General features: G+C 53.7%; 1 gene segment (V, D, J or C); it reads left to right on the top strand.

Annotated features, from left to right (window-relative positions):
• Positions 1-295: 295 nt before the first annotated feature.
• Positions 296-13472, top strand: LOC119713016 (T cell receptor alpha variable 9-1-like). The segment is given in 3 exon segments: positions 296-658; positions 1112-1270; positions 10326-13472. Coding segments are annotated over 3 exon segments (558 nt in total).
• The last annotated feature ends 429 nt before the right edge of the window (positions 13473-13901 follow it).

The following is a 13901-nucleotide window of genomic DNA, read 5'->3' as shown; positions in this document are numbered from 1 at the left end:
CAGCTCAATGGGCAGTGCCAGACAGCAGGGCCCCGTACGGTTTGGGGTGCGGTCGGGGCACTGTGTCCCCGGACCCGTTCCTGCTGCTGGCTTTCCACATCTGCAGCAGTGCCGGCCACAGCTGTGATACCAGCGCACCACAGCACCAAGCTCCCAGGCCCAGCCCAGCCTGACCCGTTGCCCTCCACTGGGGACGCTTCAGGCAGGCAGCTGCTTTCTCCTCTCCCGCTTCTCTCCTCTCTCCCTACTCATCTCCTACCCCGTTCACTGCCCTCCTCTCCCCTTCCCACTCCCAAAGGAGATGCCGTAGCAGACGGGCAGCCGCTGTCTCCGCTCCCTCGCCCTTTCGCTCCGGCTCCATCTCCCACTCCCTCTCGCTCTGCCTCTCCTATCCCGGGCTGGGCTGCAGGACGGGCAGAGCCCCGCGGGCAGCAGCCGAAGCCCTGCCCGCCCACAGGCGCCCAGCACTCGCAGCCCGGGCCAGCCCCCGAGCGGCCCCGGGGCGGAGCTGGCGGCGCCGGGCGGCGGCGGCGGGGAGGAGGCGCCGCGGGCGGAGCAGAGCCGGGGCTGGCGGGGGCAGCGCGGCGCGGGCGGCGGAGCGGCGGGATGCGGCAGGGCCGGGCCGCAGGGCTGGCGGCGCTGGCCGCGGTGCTCCTGGGTGCGCGGGGCTGCCGGCGCCGGGGACGGGACGGGACGGGACGGGACGGGACGGGACGGGACGGGGCTGCCCTCGCTTCTGGCCCGCCGGCTTCTTACGGACCTCGCTCCCCTCTGGCCTCCCTCTGCAGCCATCCCGCCTGCCTCCAGCGAGCTCAGCCGGCCGTTGCCTCCCACCTTGCCTTGCTCCCTGCCTTCCTCCTCTCCTTTCGGCACACCCCCACTCATTGCTGCCTGCTTCCCTTCTCCTCCTGGCTCGGACTCTCCTCCCAAACAGCCCTGCTCCGACTTGGTCCCCTAATAACCATTCCCAGTGAAATTCCTTTGTGTGCTTTCTTCTGAGAAAAAGCTCGCATCGGCTATCAACTGTTTTCTTCTCCCCTCTCCCCCTGCGTGATATTTTCGGTGCAGGAAAGACATTTTCTGAGTTTTCTCCTGCTTTCTTTCTCGGCAGTGGCTGTGTGCAGAGCCCAGGTGCAGCAGGAGCCACAGGCACAGACCACCGAGGGCACCAGCATCAACATCACCTGCTCACACCCCAACATGCAGACTGGTGACTACATCTACTGGTACCGTCATCTCCCGGGCCAAGGACCCGCATTCCTAGTGTTCGGTACTGGAGGCTCCAGAGCACTGACGGACCTGTCGGGCTGGCTCGTGGTGGCAGCAGACCGCCGGTCCAGCGCCCTGTGGCTCACTGAGCCCCGTCTTCGGGACGCGGCGGTGTATTACTGCGCCCTGAGAGCCACGGGGAGAGGAGCCGGGGCTGCGGCCGTGCAGGAACCGTGGCGGGCGGGGCCGGGCGTGTGTGGCGGGGGCGAGGCAGGGGCACAGCCCCCAGGGGGCGCTGCCGCTCCGCCCGCCAGGACCACCTCGTCCCGCAGCCGCGGGGGTTCCCCCGCCAGCCCGGCCCCTCCAAGGCACTTCGGTTCTGCTGAAAGGGTCTGGAGTCTGGGTGCAGCTGAACGGAGATGGCAGCAGCCTGCCAGAGGTGTGTGCAGGGAAGAGGCACTGAAACACAGCCCCTTTCTCCTGAGCCCTCCTTTTCCTCACAATGCAACAATCACCCTTTGTTCCTGCAGAATTCAGGCCCCAACAAGGACAGAATCAGGACAGTTTGGATCCTTGGTTTAATTCAGGGTAACAATGTTTGGAGTGCCTCAGTGTGGCTGTCCATCGATGACCTTGGGATGTATAGGAGAAGCAGACTGCTGTGAGATTCCTGAGAGTGCCTGTCAGTCAGGGATTTCCGCCCCTGGACACTGCCAGGTCCTCCTGGGAGTCAGTGCTGAAGCCAGGCCTATCTCCTCACACCTGTCTATAAAGGCCGGCCAGCATTGTCTCAGAAATGCATCGCAGAGGGGACAGATTCCCATCCAGCCCATGTCTGGCTGGTTCTCCTGAAGGCAAAGGGGCAGCCTAACGTCTTATTTTAGAGCAAAGGTGTTTGCTCATGGTAGCATGTTTTTCAACCAAGCTAAGCTGCCTTGTGCAAACGTAGAAGCGTATCCCAACCACAGTTTTGTCCATTTGCCAATGACATGCACCCAGAACTTCACCCAAGCATTATATACTGCTAACAGTGTCCTGGGGCATTTAAGGTAGGCAATAAACAGCAGAGCAATTAAGAAACCTATGTCTCCAGGAACTACTAGTCATATTTTGGGTTGCAACATGGGCCAAGCCCTTCCAGGGCAATGGGCCATCCCAACAAAGCAGAAATGTTTGTCAGAGCTCTGCCTGGGTCTCTTTCCTGTGGTCTACCCCACACCTTAGCCCTGGCAGTGCCATACCTTCACCTGGGCTAAATTGGTTGCATTGTCTTGCAGCTGTGGCTGACTCCATTCCTCTGGCACCAGGAAAGACAAAGGGTTTACCCCAGCGCATCTTTGGCTCATCTCTCTTGCCTGCATGGCTGATTCCTTCTGGACATGGCAAGGCTGTACCAAGCAGGGCCATAAGTGGATCCATAAGAAAACAGCTCTGTAATCAAGCAGGGAAGGACAAGGTGCCCTTCTGATGGGACCTGTCATAGATGTAACCAGGCTCTAATAAGATACTGATGAGAAACATCAAAGGGCTGCAAATCACTGACAGGAAAAATGTCTGCCAGCACTCAAGCAGGGCCTGGAAACAATGGGCATCCTTGAAGTGCAACTGGGCAACAGAGAGCTGCACACATCCTGAACATAGCCTCTACATAACCAAAAGAAGAAACAGAGAAACAACTTGCCTGAGCAGGAGCAAAGCAAATGGTCAGGAAAAGTGGAAATGAGCATGAGGAAGTCCCTGTGAGTGCATGTCCTGCACCTGAGGAAAGCTGTTGCATGCTTGGGGGCAAGTGGGCACCCTAGAGCAGCATGGGGGCATGCAAACTGCCTGCTGTCTCTGCACTGACCCACCCCATATGGGTTCAGGGTCCTCAGGGACTAGAGATTTACGTGTATGTTCCATGACGGGGAACACCAATGCTGTCTTGTGGAAGGGGATCTGCCCTGCATGTGTGCCATCACCTGGGCCCTGCCAAGTGCCGTGCTGGGGGCGGTTGGGCCTCATGGGACACGTGTTCCTGCCACACATGCCCATGTGTGCTTGCCATAGCCCTGAGGTAGGGAAACGAGGGAAGATGAGGGTGGAGTAGAAGCAGTCGGGCATCCCTGTACTTATTCCACCCATTCCCCACATCTGCCATCCATCTTCTGTCCCCACCTGCTTCCCCAGCACAGCACTGTCCTGAGCAAGAAGAAGCCCGTTCCTAAGAGCCTACAGGGTGCCAAGCCTCCACAGCCTCCCACAGACTCGTAGCTTCTTCCATGAGGAGAGCAGAGGTTGTGCTCTCTGTTTGTAGGACAGGGGGGAGCTGTGGGCAGAGATGCTGCAAGGCAAGGGTAGATTGCCCCTTGCTCTGTGAAAGTGAGGAATGTCTTCTTCAGCCCCAAGGGGCATTGTCCAAGAGAGGACCCTCTGCAGCATGTCGCAACCTCCCATTGTTCTGGGAGTGGGGAAAAGGCTCCTTAAACGCCCATCTTATACCCACCAAGGGCAAGACAATTCTTGCTGGGCGGCCCAGGAGGGCATACGCAGAGGGAAGAAACATCTACAGCCAAGGCTGGGTTGCCGGAAACTTTAATGAGTGTACAGAGGAAAAGGAGGTCACTCTGAGCAGAGGCCCTTCAGTGCAGGGATCACCAGGGCCAACCAAGAGGCAGCATCCTTTGCCCATGGAGGAGTTCATGCAGGGCATTAGTCTGCTGTTACCACAGTGACAGGGCTGGATCTGAGGATCCCCACAGCACAGGGGAGGAGAAGAACACTATGAAAATTGAGACAGGAGGGTAGGTGTTAGAATGGAAGGAGAGACATGGACCGTGTTTTCAGAGATCTCAGACTAGCCCCTGGTCAGGCTCCTGCCAATGTTTGCCAGAGGAGGTGAGAAAGGTCAGTCATTTTGAAAGCAATGGCCTGAAGACTCCTCCTTCTGTTGTCCAGCACCATGGTCGTGCTGGAACCCCAGGGCCATGGGCAGTGGCTTTAGCAGGGCAGGCATCTTCTGCCACAGTAGCGGCTGGAAATGCCTGAGAGATCACAGCACCCGGAGGTGATGGGGACTCCGTCACAGCTGAGGATGCTGCCAACGGCAGCAGAGGTGGAGGATCCTACAACAGTGTTCTGCGGGAAGGAGCTGAGGATGGGTCCGGGCAGGGTCACCACTACGGGAGAGGGCTCAATGACGACGGTGGAGTTCTGGCACTGCCTGACGCAGGGCTCGTTGCAGCTGCTGGCCAGCGGGGTCGGGCCACAGGGCCGGCATGGCAGGCACTGGTCGTAGCAGGACATGTCTTGGGCTGGAGATGCACCTGGGAGAGAATCACAGAATCACAGAATCACAGAATTTCTAGGTTGGAAGAGACCTCAAGATCATCGAGTCCAACCTCTAACCTAACACTAACAGTCCCCACTAAACCATATCCCTAAGCTCTACATCTCAACGTCTTTTGAAGACTTCCAGGGATGGTGACTCCACCACCTCCCTGGGCAGCCCGTTCCAGTGCCTCACAACCCTTTCAGTAAAGAAATTCTTCCTAACATCTAACCTAAAACTCCCCTGGCGTAACTTTAGCCCATTCCCCCTCGTCCTGTCACGAGGCACATGGGAGAACAGGCCAACCCCCACCTCTCTACAGCCTCCTTTAATGTACTTATACAGAGCAATAAGGTCACCCCTGAGCCTCCTCTTCTCCAGGCTGAACAAGCCCAGCTCCTTCAGCCGCTCCTCATAGGACTTGCTCTCCAGGCCCCTCACCAGCTTCGTCGCCCTTCTTTGGACCCGCTCAAGCACCTCGATGTCCTTCTTGTAGCGAGGGGCCCAAAACTGAACACAGTACTCGAGGTGCGGCCTCACCAGAGCCGAGTACAGGGGGACGATCACTTCCCTAGCCCTGCTGGTCACAGTGTTTCTGATACAAGCCAGGATGCCGTTAGCCTTCTTGGCCACCTGAGCACACTGCTGGCTCATATTCAGCCGACTGTCCACCATCACTCCCAGGTCCTTCTCTGCCTGGCAGCTCTCCAACCATTCCTCTCCCAGCCTGTAGTTCTGCTTGGGGTTATTGCGCCCCAGGTGCAGGACCCGGCACTTGGCCTTGTTGAACTTCATACAGTTGACCTCAGCCCTCAGAGAGGGCAGAGAGGAAGCAGAGCATATGGTGAGGAGCAGCCCCATTATCCCACCACAAAGGAGCTAAGGCAACTGGTGAGGGTGGATGTGGAGGCTGTGCCAGGAGGTTCATGGTCTTCATCGCTTTGTACTGACAGGGCCCTTCAAAGCGCAGGCTGATCCAATGAGACAATCATGTTGCACATAACCCAAAAGTCTACCTCTGCACCATATCCCAGCCTCTCTCTACACAGAACGTCTCTCTCCACCCCTCTCCCATGGGAAGGAACTCCAAGGCCCAGCATAGCTCTGAACCACCACCAGATGAGATGTCTATTAATGCAAGATCCCTTCTACTTGAGAAGAAGAGGAGAGAGGGCTTCAGACTCACCTGGTTACCAAGGAGGATGAGGCAACAGAATTGGATGAGAGAGCAGAGAGCTGGGCTGCCTTTTATACTGGTACTTCATTGCCGCAGGCCCAGAGGCACCCTTGGCAGAGGTAACAATTTTCTGACAAGCTGCTCTTGAATGCAAACCATCCCAACAAATGATATGGGCTGTGTGCTGGTTTCCTGCACTGCTGCCTTTTCATTTGCAGATCTAGGCCATGGCCATTCTGCAGTGATGGTTTCTTTAGAGTGCTAGGATGAAATGTCCAAGGATTTCTAGGGCAGGAATGCATCAGTGGAGGGCAGAAGACTCACTGGATGTGCTGGATGGGTCCCCTCTGATCATCTTCATGGCTCTGCTCTGAACCCACTTGAACAGGTCTATATCTTTCTCGTGCTGGGAGCCCCAAAGCTGAACACAGCACTCCAGGTGATTTAAAGATCAAAGCCAAAATTTCTTTAAGTGGTATATTCTTTATTGCAGTGCTGGATGCACGGAGGATCCTTCCGCCTATCGTGTACGTCCGAAGTGACAAAATATCTCATATTTATACAGCGAAACAATGAATATTCAAATAGCACCCATACATATTCATTACCCATCCCCGCCTACCCTCGTTTCATATGCTAATTAGCTTATCAGTCCTTGCGCTTGCGCATAAGTCTTCCAAGAATTGTGGGCCGGGGTCTCCAGGATGTGGGCAGTGGTCTTTGGGAGGAAGGCCGTAGGTCTTCCTCGTAATGCACTTTTCACCTTTGTTTAATCAGTTGTTTTCTAAGCTGTAAAAATGCTGAGTTGGCTTTCAGTTTAACTGAGGGTCGGCAGATAACAGGAAGTCTCAGTTAACAAGACAAGACAGTTGACTCAAGTTATCTCAAGTCTCAGCCTGACTAACGGTTAACAGATACTGGGATGTTTTCAAATAACAAGATGCTTAAACATAACAGAAGGTCTACAGATAACAAGATGTCGTTTACTTTGTCCTTGCTAACTTTTAACCACAAGTTTTATTCTATCCTAAAGTGAGTTTATACTATATCACAGGTCGGGTCTCAATGGAGCGGAGCACAGGCCGTGAATCACCTCCCTCCATGTTCTGGACATGCTACTGTTAAGGCAGACAAGCATGGAAACAAAGCTTCTTTCCTTGGCCAAATTCAATTCTGGCTTCGATTTAGCTCTCCTAACTTGATTCCTATCTTGCCTCATCAGACTATGTATCTATATTCTTTCCAGTCTACCTGTCCTTGCTCCTACCCTCTATGGCCTTCTCTGTCATGTTTGAGTTCAGCCAGTTGCTCCATGTTCATCCATGCAGGTCTCCTGGCATTTTGCCTGACTCCCTCTTGGGATGCATCACTCCTGAGCTTGGAGGAGGTAATCCTTGAATATTGCTTGAATATTCCTGGAATATTAACCAGCCTTCTTGGGCCCATCTCCCCTTCAGGGCTTTGTATCATGGTACTCTACCAAGCAGATGCCTGAGCAGGCCAAAGTCTGCTCTCCAGAAGTCCAGGGCAGCAAGTTTCTTGTGCTTCCTCCTCACTGTGCTCAGGAACCTAACTTCCACCATTTCACAGTAACTGCAGCCAAGGCTGCCCTTGAGCTTCACAGTCCCACCAACCCCAGGTACTATGAGAACGAGGTCCATAATATAGCACCTGTCCTTGTAGGCTCACCTTGTGCACTCACCTGAGTGCCCGGTTGCTTTTGTTCACACATCTGCTCTTGTCTTGTGACAACCACTGTGCAGCTAGCTTTGTGTGAAGGCACGTGGGTGCAGAGATTTGTCCAGGACTCCATGCAGGTATAGATGAGCACGTGACTGTGTCCTTGTTTCCCCTTTATCATGAGGGAATGTGCACAGTTGTAGCACTCTCCTGTGCTCTGTGCATGAGTCCTGCAGGGGAGCGGGTTCCCGTTGTCAGAAGGAACCTGAGAGCAGCTGAACGCAGATGGCACCAGCCTCTCAGAGGTGTGTGCAGGGAAGAGGCACTGGAAAATACAGCTCCTTTCTCCTGAGCCCTCCTTTTCGTCCCGCTGCAACAATCACCCTCTGTTCCTGCCATCTTCAGGCCCAAACAAGGACCGTATCAGGACAGTTTGGATCCTTGGTTTAATTCAGGATAGCAACGTTTGGAGTGCCTCTGAGTGGCTGTCCATCGTTGACCTTGGGATGTACAGGAGAAGCAGACTGCTGTAAGGCTCCTGAGAGTGCCTGTCAGTCAGAGATTTCCAACCCTGGACACTGCCAGGTTCATCTGGGAGTCAATGCTAGTGCCAGGCCCATCTCCTCTCACTTGTCTAGAAAGGCCTGCCAGCATTGTCTCAGAAATGCATCGTAGAGGGGACAGATTCCCATGGCTGGTTCTGCCTGGACTGGCTGGTTCGCCTGAGGGTAAAGGAGCAGCTGTCACTCCTCCATGTGTAGAATATCACAGCAAAGGGATCACACAATAGCAAGTGTAATTTGTGTGTCCCCATCCCACTCCCCCTTGTGCCAAATGAATTCTCAGCATTTGAAGTCTTCAGTATGGCTGACTGTCTGTCACAGTGTTCATAGCTCCTGAGAGCCCTTTCCATGAGGACCAAGCCTGCAGCTTTGGCGTGGAGGCCACCTTCTGCCTGAGTAGCAGCTGGCAGTGCCAGACACCCAGTCCTGCTGAATGCTTTCATTAGGGCCACAAGCAGTCCGAAGGAGGGCACCCTCGGTCAGTTTGTGCATGGTCCCCAGCCAGGGCACACAGGTGGTGACTGCATAGGTCACAAATGTGCTGTGGAGAATACAGGCTGGCTGGAGAAAGGGGCTGACCAGAACCTCATTTTGGTGCAAAGGAGCAAAGAAAAGGATTTTCCTCTTGGGCAGGAAGAGCCCCCAGAGTAATTCAGGATGGGGGCTGGCTGCCAGGGAAGCAAACCCTCAGGAAAGGCTTTTGGGTGCAGGAGGCACCCAGCCACACACGAGCCAGCAGCGCTCCCTTGCAGCAAAGGCAGCCAACGGCCTGTGCAGCTGGAGGCATCAGGGGGTGCCCCGCAGGGCGTGGGGCCGGGCAGGTGGGGCGTGGGCGAGGCGGGGGCACAGCCACAGTCGGGCCGCGTGGGGTCGCTGCCGGTGCTTGGAAGTCCCCTTGCAGGGCCTGGAGTTAAACAGCATGGGCCCGAGGGAGCATCAGAACAGCCACATTGGGTTTCCTCCGTTTTCTGCAGTGGTCTTTTTTCCAAGAGCTTGTTGTACAGGTTTCTTCCTAAGCCCAAATCCAGGACCTCTGGCGCTGAGATGATGTCCTGGCAATACAACAAATATCTGTGCTGGTCACTCACTCTAATGACACGTGTTGGAACCTTGGATCTTGCCAAAGGACTGAGTTGTAGAGGAGTTTGCTGCACTAGCCAGCACTGCTGAAGGTCTGCCCTTGGTGCAGGATTCACTCCTGTGTGTGTGTGCAGAGCTGCTGACTGCTGAGCAGAGCGCTGTGGTGGGGCGTCCTTCCCTGCCAACTTGAGAGAACGTGGCTTTTCCAAGGGGGTTGTGGGGATGGGGTGGGGGAAGCAATCCCATCTTCATTGACAGCAGAGGTGGGTGAAGAACTCTGTGTCTGGGGCTGGGTTCTGGATGGGAGGGGGAGGCCACTGGGGATTCTTGCCCCTTGCTGGGGCTGCCCACCTGCTGGAAGGGGCAAAAAGAGGGAAGCACACAGCAGCCATGTTGGTGCCCTTTTACCTTACAGCTGACCAAGTGAAATGTCCTAGGCTTCACAGGCCTGCAGTTGTGAGCTAACTGCACAAGTGTGATGCTCCCCCAGTGCTGGAACAATACTGGCTGGCCAAGGGGTCCTGGAGCACAGCAAAGACTGATTGGATTCCTTTCTGACTGCTTTAGCCACTAGTCCATCCCTCTCTTGAGCCTTGCTAGGGCAGAGGTGAGCCCCAAGGAGCAGCAGGGGGAGAGCTTTGCTCCACCCTCTGTGCTGAGGTTTAGAGGCTGCTTTGAGCTGGCAGAGGGGGAAGTGAACTTGCAAGCTTGAGCTCCCTCTTTCCAGGCACTACGTGGGCACCCTGTGAAGGCGAGAGCGTGACATGGTCCTGCTTTTCCTGTCAGCCTTGTTGGCACTGTCAGACTTTGGTGAGATGTGACTTTGAGGCAGGGCAAACTAGGGTCAAGATGGCATCCCATCATTTCTGGATGGGGGAAATTGGACTCCTTCCTCCTGGAAGAACTAGAAGTGTTTTCTGTAGGGAGAGCAGGGGCTGCAGACCAGTACGGGAGACAGTCTGGGAGATGTCAGGAGCAACGAGTGTACAGGGATGAATAAGCTTCTACACTTTTCCTTTGCAGATGCCTAGCATTCATACATGCATTGTTCACAGGTACATAAGGACTCAAATCCTGGTGAGATACTCCTAAAAAGTACGTAAGCTGACAGACTTGGTTATGGGAATTGAATAGCACCTGCAGAAAGAAGAGTGCATGTGTACCTAGCTCAGCATTTTATAACCCATGAAAAGGGAGATGGAGAGTGGGGACAGTGAACAAGTTGGTGAGCTGATAGACACAGGAGAGAGAGGGGGAGAACAGATACATCTTCAAGCAGTGCTGAGATGCTGTTCTGGCTTTGCAGGTCATGCACAGAAGGACTCTGTGGTGCAGTTTGCACAAGAAACTGCCATCCAGGTGGGACACAACGCTACTCTGCACTGCAATTTCTCCACCAGCTACTCTGCTCCCTACATCTTCTGGTACCAGCAGCGCCTGACCCAGTCCCCTCAGTTCTTGCTGCAGGTGAGCAAGTTCAAGCCTCATGTGCATTCTGAGAGGATCTCCTCTGTGCTCTCCATGGAGAACTCCCAGGTGCTTCTCCACGTGCAAGATGCCAAGCTCCAGGACAGCGCTGTCTACCTGTGTGCACTGAGCCCACACTGGTGCCCTCAGCTTGCAGCTTTATACAGGAAGGTGTGGGTGCTGTGAGGTGCAGTTCCGTCTCATCACAGTTTGCATAGCGCTCTGAGCTGAGCCTGCCCAGCAAGGACACCTGGGGCTTGTGGTGAGCCAGGTGTGAGTGGCAGCCCCTGCTCCTGATGCCTGGCAGTGTGGTTAGCATAACCAACAGCAAGGCAAATATCCATCATGTGGAAGGGGCTGTTAATGTGCACCCCTGCCTCCTTGTCTCTCCCTCTCACTGGCCCCAGCATGCTGAGATACCCACCATTGTGGCGAGAAAGGGCATTGGTGTTATCAAGCTAGTAATCAAACCAGCAATTTATTTGTAGTAAGCTTTAGGATTTTGTAGTAATTTTTAGTATTTCTAGTAATTTATTATATAATAATAAATCTCTAGTTACAACCACAACCAGTGGCCGGTCCTCATTCCGCCAAGGATCCGTAGAGAACCTGCCAGTGCTCTGTAGTGTTGGGAGACAGAGCTGGGTGTAGTCAGCAGGAGCCTTGTGTTAGAATAATGAATGGTTCCCTTGAGAAATGGGCCCCACTGTGAAAGGGTTTTCTTGGAAATGGAAGGCAAGATGCAAAGCAGCAATGGCTAAGCTCAATACACCACAATCCAAATCCTTCTAGGAATGAATTTAATAAATGGAAAGATACATGTACAGTAAGGAAAGAGAAAAGGAAGGAAGGAGAGTTAGCTGGCTGTTAGCTGCAATGTGGAAAATTGAGAAGGAGTGGGCTGGAAGGCGATCAGGCCCAGTCAGCATGAGTTTATGAAAGGCAGGTCCTGCTTGACGAACCTGATCTCCTTCTATGACACAGTGACGCTCTGGGTGGATGAGGGAAAGGCTGTGGATGTGGTCTACCTTGACTTCAGCAAGGCTTTTGACACCGTTTCCCACAGCATTCTCCTCAAGAAACTGGCTGCTCATGGCTTGGACTGGCGCATGCTTCATTGGGTTAGAAACTGGCTGAATAGTCAGGCCCAAAGAGTTGTCCCTGATTTATGGAGCTGTACTGGGACTGTCTGGGACAGAATTAACATTCCCCACAGTAGCCCCTAGGGTGCTGTGCTCTGCACTTAGAGCTAGAACTCCACTGCCATCGCAACAATGTTTGGGCAATTATGGACCAGCGCTGGCACAACATCAAGATTCTTTCTCCAACACCTCCAAAGCCAGGAAGTGGAGGGTTGGCAAAAGGAGGGAGGGGACATCACCATGGCAGCTGACCCATATCATCCAAAGGGATATTCCATTCCATGTGATGTCACACTCAGCAATAAAAGGCGGCAAAGGGGAAGGAAAGCGGGGAGCTCTCATTATGAAGACATCTGTCCTCCCAAACAATCGCTATGAGTATTGAGGCCCTGCTTGCCAGGAGATGGCCAAACCTCACTTTTTGAGGGGAAGTAGAGAATAATTTTCTTTTCTCTCTGTGCTTCTGTGCAGCCCTTGCTTATTTCTCTCTCTTACTTTTCCCTTATATTAATTTTTTTTCTTCTCACCCTCTTCTGATGAGGGGGAGTAAGAGAGTGGTTGTGGTGGAGCTCACCAAGGAACATAAGACAGACCACTTGTCAGGGCAAGGCACATGCTGCAGATCCTGCTCCTGTTGAGATTCACTGGCATTGTTTTCTTTGGAGATTTTCTGGGATTTTGTGTAATTCTTCTTTGAAATGGAGAGCTCTATTCATCGAACAACAACACGTTGCTTCACTCCTACAGACTTGCCACATGCACACTACCACGTGCCAAAGGATGTGGACAGCACAGCTCTGTACAGCACAGCAGAGCTCTGTGCCTATTCAGGCCAGCTGCCATGCAGATCCCAAACTTCTCCATGAACAATCTCCTTCTGTTTCGGGACACCACAGGCAGTGAAGAGGATTCACTGCTTCATGCGGTAAATATTTTTGGAGAGAGGGAGAACGTTCACACTGCCTGGGGGCTATGAAAGGAGCAGTTGGGGGCTGCAGGGCTTGGAGTGTCATTCCTTTGGATGTCTGAAAAGTACACATCTGAGGCATTGACAAGGCAACTAGCCAGGCGCAGCCTAGCCAGACAAGGTGTTAGGGGTGGTGATAGAGGGGGCCCAAGCATCAGGGAAGCAGAAACTGCTGGGGACGTGGCCCTGGGTGAGTGCCCCTTGTGGCCCATCATTGTGAGTGCATGTGACCCACTGAACCCACATCCTTTTCCCTGCTGACTCCTCACCCCTTGCCCGATGGAACAGGTTGTCCTTGTCCCCTCTAGGCTCATGCCATCCAACACCCCAATGAAGCCCCGTTCCTCTTGCAAATGCTAGGTTATCCCACCAGAACAGGACACAGCCAGAAACCCTGGCTGCTGCGTAGCATGGTTCCTCCCTTCTTTCTGGGGATGTGAAAGGCATCTACTCCTCACACAGGAAACAGAAACATTTCTATGGAGCAGAGGACCCCAAGGTAGAAAGAACAAGCTCAGTGGGGAAGACTGTCCTGACATCAGCCATGGCCAAACAGTGCCTGTGCAGAAGAGAGAAGAGAAGGCAGATGTAGCTGGGGAAGTGAGGACCCCACTGGGAGAGGAGACAAGAGCAGCCCCTGCACATGATGCGGCTCCCAGAGTTCCCAGGATCCCTGACTGTGACAATCCTCAGAGGTTGCTCCTGCTGGAGGAGGGAGAAACCCCAGGGAGCATTTGGGGCATAGTCAGAACAGAAAATTTATCTTTGCTGAATCTCCTCCTGTTCCCCCAGCAGAGTCATTTCCGGCAGCTCTGTTAACTTGGGGCTGGGAGGTGCTTTTCTGACTCTCTCTCCCACAGCAAACAAGAGGGACAGTCTCAGCATGCACCGTGGGTATCTCATCCTCACTGCCTTCCTGGGGCAACTGCTGGGTAAGTGCTGGCTTTTAATCAAGACATAAATCTTCTTTTCCCAGGAAGCCCTCGTCAGCCTTACCACATTTATGTGAAAAAGAGATTATGAATCACAGGGAAAATGTTGGTAAATGTTGTCTCCTGTTTCTGGTTCTTGGACTGGTTATCTCACATTGCTGTTATTCTTCAAAATTTGGAATGAGGAGATGGAGAAGAGACCTCTCCTGCTTCTCTCGTCCTTTCAGTCCATCCCTTTTCTGCGTCTCTCTTCTGGTCCGCCTACTGTAACCAGAGAAGATTTCATCAGTCTCTGCCGTCCCTCATTTCTCCCTTTCCTATAGAAACAGACAGATTGTGTCCAAGTGGATACAGGGACATGAAAGCTCTCCTCC

This window comes from Anas platyrhynchos, chromosome 28 (assembly GCF_047663525.1).
Source record: "Anas platyrhynchos isolate ZD024472 breed Pekin duck chromosome 28, IASCAAS_PekinDuck_T2T, whole genome shotgun sequence".
Classification (NCBI taxonomy): Eukaryota; Metazoa; Chordata; class Aves; order Anseriformes; family Anatidae; genus Anas; species Anas platyrhynchos.
Note: the sequence above shows the minus strand (reverse complement) of the source record. Positions and strands in the feature narration are given on the sequence as shown.